Source organism: Heptranchias perlo, chromosome 5, assembly GCF_035084215.1.
Source record: "Heptranchias perlo isolate sHepPer1 chromosome 5, sHepPer1.hap1, whole genome shotgun sequence".
Lineage (NCBI taxonomy): Eukaryota > Metazoa > Chordata > Chondrichthyes > Hexanchiformes > Hexanchidae > Heptranchias > Heptranchias perlo.
In genome coordinates, this window is record NC_090329.1 from 14,672,368 (window position 1) to 14,695,135 (window position 22,768).

The window sequence follows — 22,768 nt, forward strand, 5'->3', positions numbered from 1 at the left end:
GTAGTTGCCCTCGACATTAAGGCGGCTTTTGACCAAACGTGGCATCAAGGAGCTCTATCCAAATTAAAGTTAGAGGGGTCAAAGGGAAAACCCTCCAGTGGCTGGAGTCATACGGAAAGGATGATGGTTGTGGTCAGCAGAGGCCAGTCATCACAGCCCCAGGACGTCACTGCACGTGTTGCTTAGGGAAGCATTCTAAGCCCAACCTGCTTCATCAATGACCTTCCCTCCATTATCGGGTCAGGAGTGAGGCTGTTTGCTGACATTCAGCCCCATTCACAACTCCACCAATAATGAAGCAGTCCATGCTGGCCTAATTAGGACCTAGATAATATACAGGCATGGGCTGACAAGTGGCAGGTCATACCACCTCGCACAAGAGTGAGTGGTGAGTATTCCATCACTTCTGATTTGGGCCTTGTGGCTGGTGATGATGGAGCCCAGACATCTCTCTTGACCTTCAACGATACCACCATTGTTGAGTTTTTTTTCTCTTTTATCCGCGCCCCCCTCCCCCCAACTCTCCATCAAATTCTTGGAGGTCTTCTTTGACCAAAGGCTGAACCACAGCAATATGAAAACTTGGAGCTACAAGAGCAGGGCAGAGGCTGGATAATCTGCAACAAGTGGCTCACCTCCTGATCCCTAAAAGTCTATGACCCATTTACCTATAAGGCTCAAATCAGGAGTGTGATGGAAACATAGAAACATAGATTATAGGACCCTTCAAGCCTGCTCCACCATTCAATATGACCATGGCTGATCTTCTATCTCAATACCATATTCCCGTGCTCTCCCCATACCCCTTGATGCCTTTTGTGTCTAGAAATCTATCTAGCTCCTTCTCAAATATATTCAGTGACTTGGCCTCCACAGCCTTCTGTGGTAGAGAATTCCACAGGTTCACCACCCTCTGAGTGAAGAAATTTCTCCTCATCTCAGTCCTAAATGTCCTACCCCGTATCCTGAGACTGTGACCCCGCATTCTGGACCACCCCCAGCCAGGGGAAACATCCTCCCTGCATCCAGTCTGTTTAGCCCTGTCAGAATTTTATGTTTCAATGAGATCCCCTCTCATTCTTCTAAACTCTAGTGAATACAGGCCGAGTTGACCCAAACTCTCCTCATATATGACAGTCCTGCCATCCCAGGAATCAGTCTGGTGAACCTTCACTGCACTCCCTCTATGGCAAGTATATCCTTAGTTAAAGAGACCAAATCTGCACACATTACTCCAGGTGTGGTCTCACCAAGGCCTTGTATACTGCAGTAAGACATCCTTGCTCCTGTACTCACATCCTCTTGCAATGAAGGCCAACATACCATTTCCCTTCCTAACTGCTTGTTACACCCGCATGTTTGCTTTCAGTGACTGGTGTACAAGGACACCCAGGTCCCTTTGTACATCAACATTTCCCAATCTATCACCATTTAAATAATACTCTGCCTTTCTGTTTTTCCTTCCGAAGTTGTCCTGCATCTGCCACGTATTTGCCCACTCACTCAACTTGTCTAAATCGCCTTGAAGCCTCTTTGCGTCCTCCTCACAACTCATGATCCCACCTAGTTTTGTGTCGTAAGCAAACTTGGAAATATTACATTTGGTTCCCTCATCCAAATCATTGATATATATTGTGAATAGCTGGGGCCCAAGCACTGATCCCTGCGTACCCCACTAGTCACTGCCTGCCACCCCAAAAAAGACCCATTTATTCCTACACTCTGTTTCCTGTTTGTTAACTAATTTTTAATCCATGCCAGTATATTCCCACTAATCCCATGTGCTTTAATTTTGCGCACTAACCTCTTATGTGGGACTTTATCAAAGGCCTTCTGAAAATACAAATAAACCACATGCTCTAGTTCTCCCTTATCCTACCAGTTATATCCTCAAAAAAACTCTCGTAGGTTTGTCAAACATGATTTCCCTTTCATAAATCCATGTTGACTTTGTCTAATCTTGTTGATATTTTCTAAGTGTCCTGATATCACGTCCTTTATAATAGACTAGCATCTTCCCTGCTACTGATGTTATGATGTGGAGATGCCGGTGATGGACTGGGGTGGACAAATGTAATGAATCTTACAACACCAGGTTATAGTCCAACAATTTTATTTTAAAATCACAAGCTTTCGGAGATTATCCCCTTCGTCAGGTGAGTGAATGAATAAGAGGTTCTCAAATCGCATATCTTATATTAGGCTGGGACACCATCACACCAATCAAAAGGTGTCGTTGGTGTTCAGACAGGTTAGCCACGGAAAACAGTAGGCCCCAGTATGCTGAATACACATTGTGTCAAATTACACAGACCGAGAGAAAGAGACCCAAAAGGCAGAGAGCGAGAGAGAGGATATTAAAAACAAATAACTTTTTTTCCCCCTTGCTGGTGGGGTTACGTGTAGCGTGACATGAACCCAAGATCCCGATTGAGGCTGTCCTCATGGGTGCGGAACTTGGCTATCAATTTCTGCTCGACGATTTTGCGTTGTCGTGTGTCTTGAAGGCCGCCTTGGAGAACGCTTACCCGAAGATCGGTGGCTGAATGTCCTTGACTGGGAGGGAACCCTCCTGTCCGGCGATTGTTGCGCGATGTCCGTTCATCCGTTGTCGCAGTGTCTGCATGGTCTCGCCAATGTACCATGCTCCAGGGCATCCTTTCCTGCAACATATGAGGTAGACAACGTTGGCCGAGTCACAGGAGTATGAACCATGTACCTGGTGTGTGGTGTCCTCTCGTGTGATGGTGGTATCCGTGTCGATGATCTGGCATGTCTTGCAGAGGTTGCCGTGGCAGGGTTGTGTGGTGTCGTGGACGCTGTTCTCCTGAAAGCTGGGTAATTTGCTGCGAACGATGGTCTGTTTGAGGTTGGGTGGCTGTTTGAAGGCGAGTAGTGGAGGCGTGGGGATGGCCCTAGCGAGGTGTTCGTCGTCATCGATGACATGTTGAAGGCTGCGGAGAACATGGCGTAGTTTCTCCGCTCCGGGGAAGTACTGGACGACGAAGGGTACTCTGTTGGTTGCGTCCCGTGTTTGTCTTCTGAGGAGGTCTATGCGATTCTTCGCTGTGGCCCGTCGGAACTGTCGATCGACAAGTCGAGCGTCATATCCCGTTCTTACGAGGGCGTCTTTCAGCGTCTGTAGGTGTCCATCGTGTTCCTCCTCGTCTGAGCAGATCCTGTGTATTCGTAGGGCCTGTCCATAGGGGATGGCCTCTTTGACGTGGTTAGGGTGGAAGCTGGAAAAGTGGAGCATCGTGAGGTTGTCCGTGGGCTTGCGGTAGAGTGAGGTGCTGAGGTGCCCGTCTTTGATGGAGATTCGTGTGTCCAAGAAAGAAACCGATTCTGAGGAGTAGTCCATGGTGAGTTTGATGGTGGGATGGAACTTGTTGATGTTATCGTGTAGTCTCTCCAGTTAGACTAACATCTCTGATGTTAGTCTAACTGGTCTGTAGTTCCCTGTTTTCTCCCTCCTTTTTTAAATAGCGGGGTTACATTTGCCAGCCTCCAATCTGTAGGAACTGTTGCATAATCTATAGAATTTTGGAAGATGACAACTAATGCATCCACTATTTCCATGGCTACCTCTTTTAGTACTCTGGAATGCAGATTATCAGGCCCTGGGGATTTATCTGCTTTCAGTCCCATTAATTTCTCCAGCACTTTTTTAAAAAACTGATACTAATTTCCTTTAATTCCTCCTTCTCACTAGTCCCTTGGTTCCCTAGTATTTCCGGAAAGTTATTTGTGTCCTCTTCTGTGAAGACAGAACCAAGGTATTTATTTAATTGCTCTGCCATTTGCTTGTTCCCCATTATAAATTCTCCCGTTTCTGACTGTAAGGGACCTACATTTGTCTTCACTAATCTTTTTCTTTTTACGTACTTGTAGAAGCTTTTATAGTCCACTTTTATGTTCCTTGCAAGTTTACTCTCATACTCTTACTTGGAATTCCTGCCACTCACTTAAATAGACACAGCCTAACAACACTCAAGGAGATTGACTCTATCCAGGGCATAGCAGTTTGCTTGATCGGTGTCCCTGCAACTGGACTCTATATTCCCCCCTCACCATCACCGGCACATTGTACAATCAACAGGATGCACTGCAGCAACTTCGACAGCACTTCCCTCCCCTCCCCTATGATCTCTGCCGTCCTTGGTCCTTCTTGATGGCAATGTCCTGGGAACACCATCACCTCCAGGTTGCTCTCCAAGTCACACTCCATCCTGACTTGGGCATATATCATTGTTCCTATATTATTGCTGGTTCAATATTCCCGACCAAAATGGAGATGATTGGGTAATTCCCTCGTCAATCGTGCCTGGAGACCTCCCTGCTATAAGTGACTGGGATTGAATTTACTCACGTAATTTGTATGTAACTATCCTCCACTCACTGCATTTTGCTGAAGAAATCACCCTGCTTTTATCGGGAAAATTTGCTGTAATTTTGGTCGAGTTCTGTTTCCTCTAGTTCGTAGAGACGCTTTTGAAGTAGACGCTGTAGACTGTTTGCTGTCGTGCGCTGTTTAAATAGGCTACATTTGCTGAGTAAATGGACTTTGTTTCCTGTAAAATATACCGATTGCCAAAAGTCCTGCCCCGCCTCCAACTCATTGACTGACACAGTGGTGTCAATATCCTAGAATTGCCAACTAAATACCATTGTGGAAGTACCATTACCACAAGGACTGAAGCTGTCCAAAAGGAAGTCCCGCTACCACCTTCTCAAGGCAGTAAACGCTGTATTGCCAGCGTTGCCCACATCCTGAGAAATAATTAAAAAAAGGCTCCGGCTCCATATCCCTACATGCATATGTGCTCTGACTCTGGCTTGGTGCACATCTCCATTTCTCTTTTTCCCCCCCCCCCCCCAATCTTTTGTCCTGCCATTGACGGCAGAACTTTAATTTGCCTTAGCCCTATGCCGTGGAACTTCCTCCTAAACCGCTCCACCTCTCCACTTCTCATCCCCCTTTTAAAACCTATTCAAAACCAATCTTTGTAATGTAGCCTTTCGCCACCTCTCCCATGGCTTGGTGTCTTTTCCTCTTCGTTCTCGGTAAAGCACATTGAGATATTTTGTACATTAAAGGTGCTGTGTTAATTCAAGTAGTTGTAATTTTTGGGCTTGTTGGGTAGGACTGTGTTGCTTGTAGTTTTTTCATTTGTGCACTGAGACCAACCATTTTGTGCTGCTGTGTTTATCCCATCTGTTACTATCCACTGTGCTTTGAGCTGAGATTACTGAATCTAAATTGCACGTAATCTCCTTTTTGAAGGTCTAGTGTTGATCGTCCTGGATGCTGCTTTAACCTGGGAAAATCTTGTTCTGTTTTATTACAGGAATTCAACTGCTTTTCTGATCCTTTCAAACTCAACCCAGTTTGAATCCAAGCTCAGACTCTGAGGATCTGTGTCCTCTGGTTATTGACCCTTCTGCCACTGGAAGCACTTTCTCCTTGTCTACTGTATCAAAACCGTTCAAGATTTTGAACACCTTTATCACATCTCCCCTTAACCTTCTCTGCTCTAAGGAGGAAAACCCCAGCTTCTCCTGTCTCTCCACATAACTGAAGTCTCTCATCCCTGGTAACAATCCACTAAATCTCTTCTGCACCCTCTCTAAGACCTTGACATCCTTCCTAAATTGTGGTGCCCAGAATTGAGCACAATACTCCAGCTGAGGCCTAACCATTGTCTTATAAAGGTTTAGCATAACTTCCTTGCTTTTGTATTCCATGTCTCTATTAATAAAGCCCGGGATCCCATATGCTTTTTTAAACAGCCTTCTCAAGGTGATGCTTGACTAACCTTATTGAATTCTTTGAAGAAGTAACAGAAAGGGTAGACAAGGGTAATGTAGCAGATGCAATATATTTGGATTTTGATAAGGTACGCGTAGTAGACTCATAACTAAGGTCAGAACATGTGGAGTCACGGGACAAATAGCAGAATGAATAGCAAACTGGCTTCAAAACAGAAAACAGAGAGCAGGGGTTAAAGGTAGCTATTCAGACTGGTAAAAGGTGGGAAATGCTGTTCCACAAGGATCAGTGCTGGGACCACTGTTTGCCATTTATATAAATGATTTGGACTCTGGAATCGGAAGTACAATTTCAAATTTGCTGACTCCACCAAGTTGGGGGATATAATTAATAACGAGGAGGACTGCGACAAAATACAGGAAGACATTAATAAACTTGCAGAATGGGCATGTATTTGGCAAATGAATTTCAAAATAGATAAGTGTGAGGTATTATATTTTGGTAGGAAGAATGAGGGGGTCACTTACTCCTTGGAAAATAAGAGTCTAAATGGCATTGAACAGAGGGATCTAGGGGTACAGAGACACAAATCACTAAAAGTAGCGACGCAGGTTAATGCCATTTTTAAAAAAAAAAGCAAACCAAGCACTGGGGTTCATTTCTAGAGGGATAGAATTGAAAAGCAGGAAAGTTATGTTCAACTTGTACAGAACCTTGGTTAGATCATGCTTGGAACACTGTCATGAACCTGTTGGGATGAATGGCCTGTTTCTGTGCTGTATATTCTATGTAATTCAACTCAAAGAAAAGAAAGACTTCCAATTACATAACGTCTTTCATGACCTTGGGACGTCCAAAAGTGCTTTACAACCAATGAAGTACTTTTGAAGTGTTGTCACTGTTGTAATGTAGAAAATGCAGCAGCCAATTTGTACACGTGAAGCTGTCACAAACCGCAATGAAACAAATTATCAGATCGTCTAGTTTAGGTGTTGGTTGGGGGATAAATTATGGCCAGGACACTGGGAGAACTCCCCTGCTCCTCTTCTAATAGTGCCGTTGGATACTTTATGCCCACTTGAGAGGGCAGATGTGGCCCCGGTTTAATGTCTCATCTGAAAAATGGCACCTCCAATAATGCAGTCCTCCCTCGGTACTGCTTGAAGAGTGGGTGTTCAACATTGGAAGATGGAAGAATGGAGGTAGGGGAGAGGGAGCAAATATATTTTTAGACAGAGGGAGCAAATATATTTTTAGACAGAGGGAGCAAATATATTTTTAGACAGAGGGAGCAAATATATTTTTAGACAGAGGGAGCAAATATATTTTTAGACAGAGGAAGAAAAATTCAAACAGGAAGGAAAATGGTGAGACAATAACAGTGAAAATAGGGGGAGAAAGCAGGTGCATGAAATATAAGGAAGGGGATTTATAACTGGGAGAGAGGAGGTTTGAGGAATGTTGCACTCCAAAATGGGAGGAGGGAGAGAAAATAGGAGAACAGTCAATGTAGTTGAAGGAGAACTAGCAGAAGAACAACATGGACATAAATAGGACGGCGAGAAAACAAATAAGGAAAGTATGGAGGAATGGGTCTAATTATGGGGGTGAATGAGGAAAATTAACTGAGGGAGATGGCGGGAACAGGATTATGGGGGGGAAATAATGCACTTAAACAAAATGATCGAAGCCTCGGAAGAAGATCAAAAGAAATCAGAGTTTTGAAATGAAAGCAGGACTGAGGTAGATTAAAAAGTGATGGCCAGTGGGAAAAGCAGGAGTGAGATGTGAGTGGAAGGCATCTATCTGCACTCGCACTTTTCCTAACCACCGTGACTTGTGTTCCTGATGTTGAACCAGTGCAGGTACAGTAGAATAATTTGTACTACATAACAAACACAAATATATTTTTTATTTTTCACATCACAGTCTAATTATTAGAACTGTTTTTCTTCTGAGAATTCAAGTGTGTGCTCAAAGCATAAATGTTTTAAACCCACAGCAAATATCAATAGCCTAATTAGCCAGATAACTGCCTCCAGCTACACTAGATTTAATCTGCAAAGAAATGTAGTGCATCATTAAAGCTTTTTATAGCTGCTGTTATCTTGGTTTATACCACACACTGGTTCACTGAGCAATAATGGTTTTATTTTTCTCTGGATGCACTCTAAAAGATGTGCTGTAAACTTCCTTGTACTGTAGTTCAGGTGTGTCTTTCACACTTTCCTGTTCTAACACATTTTCTTTGGCCGGCTGCCATCATCTGTCCAGTATCCTTTTCGTGTGTGGAAAGAGTTAGTGGGTATGGACTGGGCTTGGGTCCTAAGTGAAAGCTAGAAATCTTCAAGCTGCCAGTGAAAGCCAACTAACTTCTGTGAAAAATTCCCAAGCATGGAATCATAGAAAGTTATGGCACAGAAAGAGGCCATTCGTATCTGTGCCGGCCGAAAAAGAGCTATCCAGCTTAATCCCACTTTCCAGCACTTGGTCTGTAGCCCTGTAGGTTACGGCACATCAAGTGCTCATCTAAGTACTTTTTAAATGAGTTGAGGGTTTCTGCCTTTACCACCCTTTCAGGCAGTGAGTTCCAAACCTCCACCACCCTCTGGGTGAAAAAATTTCTTCTCAGCTCCCCTCTAATCCTTCCACTAATTACTTTAAATCTATGCCCCCTGGTCACTGACCCCTCTGCTAAGGGAATAGGTCCTTCCTATCCACTCTATGTAGTCCCGTCATAATTTTATATACCTCAATTAAACCTCCCCTCAGCCTCCTCTGTTCCAAAGAAAACAACCCCACCCTATCTAATCTGTTCTCATAGCTAAAATTCTCCAGCCCTGGCAATATCATCGTAAATCTCCTCTGTACCCTCTCTAGTGCAGTCACATCTTTCCTGTAATGTGGTGACCAGAACGGTACACAGTAGTCAAGCTGTGGCCTGACCAATGTTTTATACAGATCGAGCATGACCTCCGTGCTCTTAAATTCTATGCCTCGGCTAATAAAGGAAAGTATCCCGAGTGTCTTTTTAACCACCTGCTACCTTCAGGGATCTATGGACATGCACTCCAAGGCCATTTATGCCTCTACACCTCTCAGTATCCTCCCATTTATTGTGTACTCCCTTGCCTTGTTTGCCCTCCCCAAATGCATTACCTTACACTTCTCTGGATTGAATTCCATTTGCCACTTTTCTGCCCACCTGACCAGTCCACTGATACCTTCCTGCAGTCCACAGCTTTCCTCCTCACTATCAACCACACAGCCAATTTTTGTATCATCTGCAAACTTCTTGATCAAGCCCCCACATTCCAGTCCAAATCATTAATATATGCCACAAAAAGTGAAGGACCTAGTACTGAGCCTTGTGGGACCCCACTGGAAACAGCCTTCCAGTCGCAAAAACACCCGGCAACCATTACCCTTTGCTTCCTGCCACTGAGCCAATTTTGAATCCAACTAGCCATTTTCCCTTGGATCCCATGGACTTTTACTTTTTTGACCAGTTTGCCATGTGGGACCTAGTCAAAAACCTTGCATTCCATGTACACTACATCAACGCATTACCCTCATCGACCCTCCCTTGTTACCTTCTCAAAAAATTCAATCAAGTTAGTCAGACACGACCTTCCCTTAAATCCATGCGGACTGACTTTGATTAGTTCATGCCTTTCAAATGACTTTCTGCTGTCCCTCAGTACCTTGGACAAATGGCAGTGGATGGTGCTGTTGGTTTAATTGCATGCTGTCCTTTTAATCTCCAGGATTTAGATTTATATATTGTTCAGACTAGGATGAAAGTCAAGCTGCTCGCTCTAAGAGTACGTGATGCAATGAGTTTAGGTATTCAACCTATTTCTGTTAGTGATGGGAAAAAAATTGCCTCTTCTAATTTAGTACTAATTGATACCAACCTCAGTCAGAAGTTGCAAGAATTGCTGGTGTAAGAAAAGGAGATTTTACACTCTTAGTCGGGTTGCTCTCGTGTATTTGGGACTAAGGCACGTGTTGCAATGTCGGTGGTTTCCAGATATTTTTTCTTGTGCCCATTGCAACGAAAGGATTGCTTCCACTGGCAAGCCTACACTTCTAATGAACTGAAAGGTGATCTCCTAATCAAAGCAACCTTGGAGGTAGTGTGCCCTGGGTGAACAATCAGACCATTTACAACTAATATATATGTAGCAAAATGCTAATCTCTCTGACAAATAATACTTTGATTTGTCTTATATCACAGACTACAGCTACGAATTGGATTTATCAAGAAATGAAGTTAAACAGAAGCAAGAGCTAACACAGCAGATTTCACTAGATTGCAGTATTTTAAACCTTGTTCAAATTAATAAATATCACGATTCAATAAAAAGAAAGAGAGACTTGCATTTATAGAGAGCCTGTTACAATCTCAGGGTGTCCTAAAGTGCTTTATAACCAATGAAGTACATAATACTTATAATTTCCAACACACATCTTTAAGAAAATGCTTATGTGTGAAATCAGGTATTCAGTCTGTTTCCATTATCTCCAACTTGTTCCACTGCCTGGTAAAGCAGCAATTCACCAAAGAACCTTGATGTGGGGCAATAGTTATACTGACTCTTTGCTTTGAAATCTGCACTAAGACAAAGGAATATCAAGAAAAGTATATTTTACAATTAGTCAAACTGTGACAAAAGAAAATAGACTAATATCACTCATAATTAAAGCTGACTCACTGTAAAACACCTCTTGCAGGGACTGACCTGTCAATCAAATTAGGTTCCACAGGTATCGAAGAGGGTGGCTGAGTGCTATCCTCTGGCCATTCATTACCTTCTGGACAAAGAGCAGAGCATGTGGTAAACACAGCCTATGGCTTTTCAAAGACCTGGTGCCATAATACACAAAATAGACTGTAAATCTGGACAAATCACAGCCCAGTGATCCATTATTAATTATTTCCATAACCTGGATGAGGTTTGAGTTTTTCACTTGTTGAACAGTCCACCTAAACAAAGGTGAGTCATCAGCCTTTGATATGGCTGTTCACACACCTATCAGTGATGAGTTCCCTCGTCCAACAGAGTGAACTCGTCAGTGTAGAATTTGCATCAAAATGCAATTTATAGAAGTCATTTTAAAGTGGACACAAAACTGGCAGACTACAGGTTCAGAAAACAGTGTCTTATGACCCACAGGATTTCCACATATATTTTATGAACTTGCAGCTTTGTGGCCATTTTAAAATGACTTCTATAAACTGTTTTGAGGACAATTCTATACTGACTTGAATTCACTATTACAAGTGAACTAATCATGAACTATTCCCATAGTCCTAAGAAAGGGTCTTCAGGCCTGAAACGTCAGCTGACTCCTGTTTTTCCACAGATGCTGCTTGACCTGTTGAGTATTTCCAGCTTTTTCTATTTTTGTTTTCAGATTTCCAGCGTCTGTAGTATTTTATTTTTTGTACATAGTGTCTTAGAACTTGAAATAAGATTGATTTCTGATCTATCACATCAGGGATGCTGTCTTCGTGCAGATTTCAAAGCAAAGAGTCAGTATAACTATTGCCCCACATCAAGGTTCTTTGGTGAATTGCTGCTTTACCAGGCAGTGGAACAAGTTGGGGTTAAGGCATGTTCTTGGGCCATAATGGGGGTAGGGAGCTTTGCCACACCTGACCTAGAAGTACCTGAGGCTGGCACTAGTTGCTTGAAATGGGAAATTGCTTTATTTCCCAGTAATAGCATCCTTTGCCTTGAGCAGTTAGCAAAAAAATCTATTTTCCCACATTGAACTAGATATCCAGTTGACTCTGCAAGATATGATTGAAATTGGTGGCAAGTGGAAAAGAAACAGTGATGTCAGCTGCAGAGCTTGTGCTTGTAAGTTTTTTTAGTGCAAGTTAGACTCCTGGGGCTTATTTATGTTTCCGTGTCAACAGGCCCTGCCCTCACTCTTGTTTGCACATGTTGACTAACATTAGCAGACAGTTGCTTTATATAGAGAAGTGTAAGGATATTCACATCTTTGCTGAAATAGTAAATGTGATTTAAGACAATTTAAGATACATTTTAAGAAAACTTTGGTGTAATAATTATCAAAATGAAAGTGTCCTATAAAATGTTGAGCATTTTAAGGGTGAATTATAGGAGGAGGAGGTCTTTTTCTGCTTCACTTCGGCGTCAGGTTGGGCTCAGGCTCTAGATTTGTACCCAGATCTTAATCAGTGGAAAATGGAACTACTTTGCATTGACCTCAATTATTATAATATAGCCGTAGGTGAATTTAACACTAGTGACTAACACATTTTTGATCAAGCCACTTTAAAAAGGTTTGTGTATTTCTACAGCTTCAATTTGACTTTGAAACCTGTGTTGCGTCAGCAGTGGAAATGTCCATACAGTTTGATTGGATTTAGTTCAGCGTGGGTTTTACTAAATGCATATTGAGACTTTCCCCCATGAAATATCAGCTCAATATCAAACTGTTAGGTTTTATTTTCAAGTGCTGGTCATAAATTTCTTGAGATCTTTAAGGGGGTCCCAGTTACACCAAGAATTTTCAACAAGTTTGTTCGTACTTGTCATTGCTAATACACTTTGCATGTATATTTGGGATGTTAGGGTTCAGTCAGAAATGATCACTTCCATTAATTTTTTCTTTTGGCTCTTGCAGGCTATTTTAATATTTTGCTGGACATATATCCGTCGATATCAGAGTCAACAGGAAAGTGAGGTTGTCTCCACCATAACTGCAATTTGTGCACTTGCTGTTGCACTGATCACTTCATCATTGCTGCCTGTTGACATATTCCTTGTTTCTTACATGAAGGATTCCAGAGGGTCTTACAAGGTACTGTACACCGGGCTTATTTTGCAAGTCCAGTATCAACTGATGATCGCTATCTTCAGACCCATAAACTGAACAGTGATTTAAACATGCTTCTGAAAATGTAACTTTTATAGTGAAATGGTTATTTCCTAAAGCTGTAGGATTTATGTCCATGTGCAGTTTAATTTAGTAGTTCCTGGTGCTTGCAGGAGAGGGAGGTTTAATTTGTAGAGGAGGAAAGTTAATTTTCCATAGCAGTTTTATTTGATAGAACATTAGTTGGTGGATCGAAATTTATAGACCGGATCGGTAACAGTAGAGATTGATCAAGTTCTTGCTTTTCATCCAAACCCAGAGCAGGTTCTCAAAATGGCCAGTGGTTTGTAGGAGGAATGTCTAAAGCAATACACTTCAAATAAATTTATTTACAGAATTTTCAGGTTTGGCTTTAACTTTTACAATTATTTTTTGTTTTTTCCCCTGAATTTTGGAGTATTTTATAGCAATGTAGTGAGTACAACTTCATTTATTTATTCAACTTCTATGTGCAAACTGCCAGGGTGAGATGGGCAGATATAGACAATATCCTGATGATATTGCTACTTAAGGGAATCTTTACTTTAGCGTTAGCCTTTTAGTCAGATGTACGATGTTGCAGTTTGTTTTATTTGAAGTGGATTGCTTTAGATATTCCTCCTACAAACCATTGGCCATTTTGAGAACCTGCTCTGGGTTTGGGTAAAAAGCAGGAACTTGATCAATCTTTTCTGTTAGCAGTCCTTTATGTATTTGGTCACAAATTATGCTCACTAAGGGCATCATATGAGAGTAATAATGTGAGTATCTGGTTCACAAAGAATGAAGAGTACCAGATGTGATCAGTGTTGCTGCACTGTCATTGACATTTCCGGAGGGCTGTTAGACATTTGAGATCGACTTTGCCTTGTGTTAATTATGGCTGGCTTAAACTGTTTGCAAATACAAGACGCTTCTGCAATTGATACAGAGAAAGTCAACATGGTACAAAGATATCCTCTCAGCAGCATTACCTTTGAGTACACATCCACCTCCCTGATTTGCTAAATTGGCAATTTATTAGTGGTACTTTTCACTATTGAGGATCATTACATAAGTTGATTTGCAATGCAGCCGAGCCTACTTAAGATGTTCTCTGCCAATTAATTATCAAGCACCTACAGTATGTTTTTTTGTTAAATTGAAATATTCTAAGATACTAAATGTGTTATTGACGTACTTACTGGTTGCACAGATCGTGATATCTTAATTGGCTTTTACAACTATTTTCTTCAACAATTTTGCATGATTTAACCGGGACTAAAAAGAAAACTTCAAATGCTGAAAATTTGAAATAAAAACAAAAATACTTGGGGATGTGTAGCAGATTGATTGCTGTCTAAGTGCATAATAAGTTGACGTTCTTCTGTACATTAGTCTGACTGGGAAAATGGTGCAAGGGATAACCTCCCGTTTCAGATATTTGTGTAACATCATGAAATCACATGCCAGACGTGTCCCCATGCGAACAACCCAGCTCCCACATAGTAACTCCTGCGGTGTCTTGTTCCCCAGCATAGAGTGAACATTCACTCGTGCGAGTATTTCACCTTCAAATGTTTATGGTACCGATGATTTTTGACTGTAATTCTTCACTATTTTGCAATTCATTTTTTAAAAAAAAATTATGACCAATGTCACATTGGGTTCAAACACTACAGTAATCATGGGTGACTTTAATCTACATATAGACTAGCCAAACCAAATTAGCAATAATACTGTGGAGGATGAATTCCTGGAGTGTGTACAAAATGGTTTTTTGGACCAGTACATTGAGGAGCCAACCAGAGAACAGGCTATTCTAGATTGGGTATTGTGCAATGAGAAGGGGTTAATTAATAATCTCTTGGTCCTTTTGTGCGGGGTCCTTTAGGGAAGAGTGACCATAACATAGAATTCTTCAGTAAGATAGAAAGTGAAGTGGTCCAATCGGAAACTAGGATCCTAAATCTAAAAAAAGGAAACAACGAAGGTATGAGGAGTGAGTTGGCTATGATAGATTGGGAAGCTTCATTAAAAGGCATGACGGTGGATAGGCAATGGCTAACATTAAAGGAACAAATGCATGAATTGCAACAATTATACATTCCTTTCTGGCGCAAAAAAAAAGGAAAAGCGGCCCAACTATGGCTAACAAAAGAAATTAAGGATAGTATTAGATCCAAAGATGAGTCATATAAAAGTTGCCAGAACAAGTAGCAAGCCTGAGGATTGGGAGCAGTTTAGAATTCAGCAAAAAAGGAACAAGAGATTGATTGAGGTGAAAAATACAGTATGAGTAAACTTTCAAGGAACATTAAAGTGGACTGTAAAAGCTTCTACAAGTATGTAAAAAGGCAAAGATTAGGGAAGACAACTGTAGGTCCCTTACATTCAGAAACGGGAGAATTTATAATGGGGAACAAGGAAATGGCAGAGCAATTAAACAAATACTTTGATTCTGTCTTCATGGAAGAGGACACAAATAACTTCCCAGAAATGCTAGGAAACCAAGGGACTAGTCAGAAGGAGGAATTAAAGGAAATTAGTATCAGTTTTTTAAAAAAGTGCTGGAGAAATTAATGGGACTGAAAGTCGATAAATCCCCAGGGCCTGATAATCTGCATCCCGGAGTACTAAAAGAGGTAGCCATGGAAATAGTGGATGCATTAGTTGTCATCTTCCAAAATTCGGTAGATTATGGAACAGTTCCTGCAGAATGGAGGGTGGCAAATGTAACCCCACTATTTAAAAAAGGTGGAAGAGAAAAAACAGGGAACTACAGACCAGTTAGCTCAACATCAGGAGCAGGGAAGATGCTACAGTCTATTATAAAGGATGTGATAACAGGACACTTAAAAAAAATATCAACGGGATTAGACAAAGTCAACATGGAATTATGAAAGGGAAATCATGTTTGACAAACCAACTGGAGTTTTTTGAGGATGTAGACATCCCCATCCTCAACGATGGCGGAGTCCAGCACGTGAGTGCAAAAGACAAGGCCGAAGTGTTTGCAACCACCTTCAGCCAGAAGTGCCGAATGGATGATCCATCTCGGCCGCCTCCCGATATCCCCACCATCACAGAAGCCAGTCTTCAGCCAATTCGATTCACTCCACGTGATATCAAGAAACGGCCGAGTGCACTGGATACAGCAAAGGCTATGGGCCCCGATAACATCCCAGCTGTGGTGCTGAAGTCTTGTGCTCCAGAACTAGCTGCGCCTCGAGCCAAGCTGTTCCAGTACAGCTACAACACTGGCATCTAACCAACAATGTGGAAAATTGCCCAGGTATGTCTTGTCCACAAAAAGCAGGACAAATCCAATCCGGCCAGTTACCGCCCCATCAGTCTACGCTCAATCATCAGCAAAGTGATGGAAGGTGTCATCGACAGTGCTATCAAGCCGCACTTACCAATAACCTGCTCACCGATGCTCAGTTTGGGTTCTGCCAGGACCACTCTGCTCCAGACCTCATTACAGCCTTGGTCCAAACATGGACAAAAGAGCTGAATTCCAGATGTGAGGTGAGAGTGACTGCCCTTGACATCAAGGCAGCATTTGACCGAGTGTGGCACCAAGGAGCCCTAGTAAAATTGAAGTCAATGGGAATCAGGGGGAAAACTCTCCAGTGGCTGGAGTCATATCTAGCACAAAGGAAGATGGTAGTGGTTGTTGGGGGCCAATCATCTCAGCCCCAGGACATTGCTGCAGGAGTTCCTCAAGGCAATGTCCTAGGCCCAACCATCTTCAGTTGCTTCATCAATGACCTTCCCGCCATCATAAGGTCAGAAATGGGGATGTTTGCTGATGATTGCACAGTGTTCAGTTCCATTCGCAACCCCTCAAATAATGAAGCAGTCCGAGCCCGCATACAGCAAGACCTGGACAATGTCCAGGCTTGGGCTGATAAGTGGCAAGTAACATTTGCGCCAGACAAGTGCCAGGCAATGACCATCTCCAACAAGAGAGAGTCTAACCACCTCCCCATGACCTTCAACGGCATTATCATTGCCGAATCCCCCACCATCAACATCCTGGGGGTCACCATTGACCAGAAACTTAACTGGACCAGCTATATAAATATTGTGGCTACGAGAGCAGGTCAGAGGCTGGGTATTCTGCGGCGAGTGACTCACCTCCTGACTCCCCAAAACCTTTCCACCATCTACAAGGCACAAGTCAGGAGTGTGATGGAATACTCTCCACTTGCCTGGATGAGTGCAGCTCCAACAACACTCAAGAAGCTCGACAACATCCAGGACAAAGCAGCCCACTTGATTGGCACCCCATCCACCACCCTAAAAATTCACTCCCTTCACCACCGGCGCACAGTGGCTGCAGTGTGTACCATCCACAGGATGCACCGCAGCAACTCGCCAAGGCTTCTTCGACAGCTCCTCCCAAACCCGCGACCTCTACCACCTAGAAGGACAAGAGCAGCAGGTACATGGGAACAACACCACCTGCACGTTCCCCTCCAAGTCACATACCATCCCGACTTGGAAATATATCGCCGTTCTTTCATCGTCGCTGGGTCAAAATCCTGGAACTTCCTTCCTAACAGCACTGGGAGAACCTTCACCACATGGACTGCAGCGGTTCAAGAAGGCAGCTCGCCACCACCTTCTCTAGGGCAATTAGGGATGGCCAATAAATGCTGGCCTCGCCAGCGATGCCCACATCCCATGAACGAATTTTTAAAAAACTGGTAGATTAGATATGGGAGAACCAGAGCATGTGGTTTATTTGGATTTTCAGAAGGCCTTTGATAAAGTTCCACATAAGAGGTTAGTGTGCAAAATTGGTGGTAATATACTGGCATGGATTGAAAATTGGTTAACAGACAGGAAACAGAGTAGGAATAAATGTTTTTTTCGGGGTGGCAGGCAGTGACTAGTGGGGTACCGCAGGGATCGATGCTTGGGCTCCAGCTATTCACAATATATATCAATGATTTGGATGAGGGAACCAAATGTAATATTTCCAAGTTTGCTTACGACACAAAACTAGGTGGGATCGTGAGTTGTGAGGAAGATGCGAAGAGGCTTCAAGGCGCTATAGACAAGTTGAGTGCGTGGGCAAATACATGGCAGATGCAATATAATGTGGATAAATGTGAAGTTATTCACTCTGGAAGGAAAAACAAAGGTAGCAAATTATTTAAATGGAGATAGATTGGGAAATGTTGATGTACAAAGGGACCTGGGTGTCCTTGTACACCAGTCATTGAAAGCAAACATGCAGGTGCACAAGCAGTTAGGAAGGGAAATGGTATTTTGGCCTTCATCACAAGAGGATTTGAGTACAGGAGCAAGGATGTCTTACTGCAGTTATACAGGGCCTTGGTGAGACCACACCTGGAGTAGTGTGTGCAGTTTTGGTCTCCTTACCTAAGAAAGGATATACTTGCCATTGAGGGAGTGCAGCGAAGGTTCACCAGACTGATTCCTGGGATGGCAGGACTGTTGTATGAGGAGAGATTGGATCGACTTGTAGACTCTCGAGTTTAGAAGAATGAGCGGGGATCTCGTTAAAACATATAAAATTCTGACAGGGCTGGACAGACAGGATGCAGGGAGGATGTTTCCCCTGGATGGTGGGTCCAGAACGAGGGGTCACAGTCTCAGGATACGGGGTAGGACATTTCGGACTGAAATGAGAAATTCCTTCACTCAGAGGGTGGTGAACCTGTGGAATTCTCTGCCACAGGAGGCTGTGGAAGCCAAGTCACTGAAGATATTTAAGAGGAAGCTGGATAGATTTCTAGACATAAAAGACATCAAGGGGTATGGGGAGAGAGCAGAAATATGGTATTAAGATAGAGGATCATTCATGATCATATTGCATGGTGGAGCAGGCTCGAAGGGCCGAATGGCCTACTCCTGCTCCTATTTTCTATGTTTCCATGTTGATGGGTTGTCTACTGCTAGGGAAGCATGGCCACAAAAGTGCTTTCCGTGGGAACATACGAACATGTGAAAAAGAAAGTGGTCTATTGAGCCCATCCTATCTTGGCGTGGTGGGACATCTGCACTGCCCCACACCCCAACCAACAGGCAGCCACACATTCTCCTGGGAGAGGAAAAAAAACGACAGACAAAAAACCTTCGTCCAATTTAGGTAAACACTGTGGATAATTCCCTTCCAACCCCACCCAAAACGATCAATTAACCTCCAGGAGGCCATAGTTACTGGGTGACATGACACCCACTAATATACCTACCTTCTGTGACACTCTCAGGAACTCATCCAGTGCCCTTTTGGAGTGAATTGCACTCAATGCATGTGCCAGCAACTTATTCCGGAGGTCGTTGATTCTCTATGAAAAGAAATACTTCCTTATACCTAACCTGTTTCTATATTTACGTAACTTATACTTGCATCCACTAGTCCTCCCTAACCTATCTAGCTTAAATAGCTCTGGCCCAAGTCGAACACTTTTGCTTTTTTAAAGACCTTAATGAAATCTCCAAAAAATCTTTGCTTTTCTAAAATAAAAAGCCACAGCACTCTGTCTATCCTGTTAACTTAGGGCTCTTAACCTAGGTATCAATCTAGTGGCCGTCCCTGAAGCCTTTCCAGTGCCTCAATATCACTCACCATGTGAGGGGACCAAAAATGGACCCAGTGCTCTAGATGTGGCCTGACCAGGGCCATTTACAGAGAAAGGATAGTATTTCTTGTTTCATATTTAATTGTCATCCCAATACATCCTAATATCCCATTTGCTCTTGGATTAATCTTCTGGGGCTGACCATTGATCTTCAATGAATCATGCCCTGTAATCCCCAAGTCCTTCACCCCCTCAGCAGCCTCGAGTACACAACTCTGCATTATATGCACATGTTCTGAGTTGTCCCTACCAAGTGCCTCAAGCCACATTTGTCTATATTAAAAGACATCTGCTAGTTTCGGCCCCTTCTCCCGTTGCATCTAGATCTGCCCTTAATCTGCCACACATCATCTTGTCATGCACAAACTTGCTATTGGTTCTCCTGATGCCTTTATTCAGATTGTTGATAAAGATCGTGCAGAGCAACTCTGATCCCTGTGGAACTCGAGGGGCCTTATGGCCTACTCCTGCTCCTATTTCTTATGTTCTTATGACCCCACTAGTGGCTGGTGCCCATGCAGCATTACCACCATTAAAAACTACTTTTTTTTTACCTGAATGCAACCAGTTCCTAATCCAATCCAAATCTGCCCAAAGGACTCAATCTGACTTTGTAGACTTTTGTGTGGTACTTTGTCAAAGGCTTTTTGGAAGTCTAGATATGTAGTGTTGATTGGGCTTCCAACATTCACCAAGTTGGTGAGACAGGACCTTCTTTTCCAGAAATTATACTGAGATTTCCTCAGGTACATAGGCACAGTTCCCCTCCCCCACCCCCTCCCCCTCCCAAAGTGTCAGGAGGTACTGTCGAAAGTTTGACACTCACTCCTTCAATTTGTAGCTCATTTAGTAGCCACTGGCCCACCCACATGCCTTCTGCCCAACCTTCCCTTGTCATTCCAATGCAAAAACCATCCTGCTTCTGGAAGATGGGAAGTTGACTGGGAAGCCAACTCTCACTAAGAAGAAGCAGTGATGATTTATCTGTTAACCTTCACTGATGCACCTCGTACCAGGTTGTCTCACAATTTGTATCTGTTCCATAGGTCCTTCTACAGTGCTTTGAACATTTGCTTAGGATCTCCCAGAGCCCCCAGGTTTCAAATTTTGGGAACTTCATCCTGCCCACCATTCTGGAATGCAGACATTAAGTTTGGATCAACTTGCAGAACTGCTCCTGGTTCTGGTCCAAACAGATGAGATGTACCAGGTCCATATGCCACTACCATCCTGTTATACACTCAAATAACCACTAATTCATTGGCTGTGCTTCAAGTACTGGCAAACCATCCACTCTGGCTACAAATCATGCACCACCTGAAGGGTTAGTCCAAAGTGACTAGACTTGTGTCACACCCTTTGCAAGTGTCCAATTCTCCAAGTGAGGATTGCATGCCACCAAATTCACTGGTCTGGGTTTTCCTATTAATTGGCATCCCATTTCCAAATTGAGGCAACTGCTCATGCTACTTTTAGGGATCAGTCCCTACCACTGGCAGAAGACATTCTCAAGATCATACTGATGCAACAGGAAGATACAGGCAATATGCTTGATATTATGGGTAACTATTCTTGCTTGTTGAGTTGCTTGACTGTACTTCTTCAGGTTCCCTCAGGAACTGCAGCAGTTATTAAACCAGTCGGTGGTTGATGAGGTGCTTTTTGGTAGGCAAGTGGCAGAGATGGAGAACTATAGAACCTGTGGACCATTCCTGGAATGGTTACTAAGGCAGAATCTCTGTGGTGGAAGCAGCCACCCCATCTACATGTCTGAACGGGTGCAGCATCATCAATATTTTATGGCCTCAGGTGGTGCTTGCTGCTGATGCCCTGTGAGAGCAGGTGCAGCTCCAGCTCCAACTACCTTCCTCTCCTCGATCTCATCCTTCCCCCCACCCCCCCAACTCCTCACCTTCAAAGGTGACCGACTGTTTACCTAATTTTGCGGTCGTGCAAGTGAGAATCATGAACAGTACTTGGGTTCGGGAGACCATCAACAGATTCATTTTCAAGCTGAATCCTGGTGTTTTTTGTGTTGGTCATCTGAATGTTGAGATAAAATGTCTTTTGCAGTGATTAAGCAGGGTTGGTGGTTTTTACTCACCAGTCTTTCATTCCCAAAAAGATGAGAGGATAACATCCATATTTGATCTTGGAGCATGGACTGGTTCAAGATGGTGATCATACCAAAACTTATTCAGGCAGCATGTTCATCAGATTGGCTGACAGCAATAGTTCTAAAAGATGCCTACTTTCACATTGCCATTTGGCAGAGTCATTGCTGTTTTTTTGGGTGCAGTTTTCACAGTTAGCTACTATTCTTTTCTCCTCTTTAGCCTTTCCTTAGTCCCTAGGGTCTTTAAGGAATATTTATCTGTTTTGCAGCATATGTCTGGCATTGTGAAAGTTCCTTATGAAGAGATTGCTGGGACAGCCATCCACCAGCTACTCACTGACTACATTCTAAGAGCTTGACTTTGTTAGGATGTGGGCAATGCTGGCAAGACTGCATTTATTGCCCATTCCTAATTGCGCTGAGAGGATGGTGGCCAGCCTTCTCCTTGAATTGCTACAGCCTTGGTGCTGATGGTGCTCCTGTTATGGTGGTAGATAGGAAATTCCATGATTTTTACGCGCAACAACAAAGGAACGGCAGGAAGGTATGTGACTTAGAGAGGAACTCATAGTTAATGGTGTTCCCATGATGTTCCTCTTGTCCTTCTTGGTGGTAGAGGTCAAGGGGTTGAGAGGTACTGTTAAGTAAGCTTGACTAGTTGCTGCAGTGAATTCTGTAGATTGTAGATGCAGTATATACAATGTGCCAGTAGTGGATAGGCTGACTATTGAACTTAATGATGGGCGCCAATCAAGTAAACTGCTTTGTCCTGGATTGTGTAGATCTTCAGATGTTGTGGCTGCACCTATCCAGGCAAATAGTAAGTATTTCATCGCACTCCTGGGTTGAGCCTTATAGTTGGTGGAGAAGTGTTAGAGGGTCAGGACGTGAGCCACTCATCGCAGAGTACCCAACATCTACTCTCCCCTTGTAGCCTGTGACATCATATCTCAAAACGTCTTAAAACGAGATCATCCACTTTTTGACAATTTTTCCAGTAATAAATTCTTGAGTCCATTCTGGCCCATTACTTTATCCACTGTCGCATTACCGATGAGGTTTAATCTTCCTTGATTTTTAAATATAATTGTTCCTAATTTACCAAACTTTCACTGTCTGTCTTTCCTCTATCTTTCATTTAAAATGGTTTGTAAACTATGCATCAAAATAGTAATGGTTTTTCATTCTAAGATATTCACCCTTTGTAGCTTCTGTGGTGGTGCTTTCAGGTATGTGGAGAATAAACTTCATTCAAAGAATAGGGAAGACTATTAGATGGATAATATTTTTCCAACATCCTTTGCAAACTCCAAACTTTTGAAATGTTAGATAACTCTCATCTCTCCACTGCCCCAAACCCACGCGTCTGCTGAGTCGGTGAAGGATTTT

The 22,768-nt window shown here is 42.9% G+C and overlaps 1 protein-coding gene across 1 annotated transcript in view; it reads left to right on the plus strand.

Moving 5' to 3' along the window:
• Nucleotides 1-22,768, plus strand: part of lmbrd1 (LMBR1 domain containing 1) — a 212,174-nt gene that overhangs the window by 9,227 nt on the left and 180,179 nt on the right. The window contains exon 2 of the mRNA XM_067984036.1: nt 12,434-12,610. Within this exon, the coding sequence (XP_067840137.1) occupies nt 12,434-12,610 (177 nt within the window). The remainder of the gene's footprint in view (nt 1-12,433; nt 12,611-22,768) is intronic.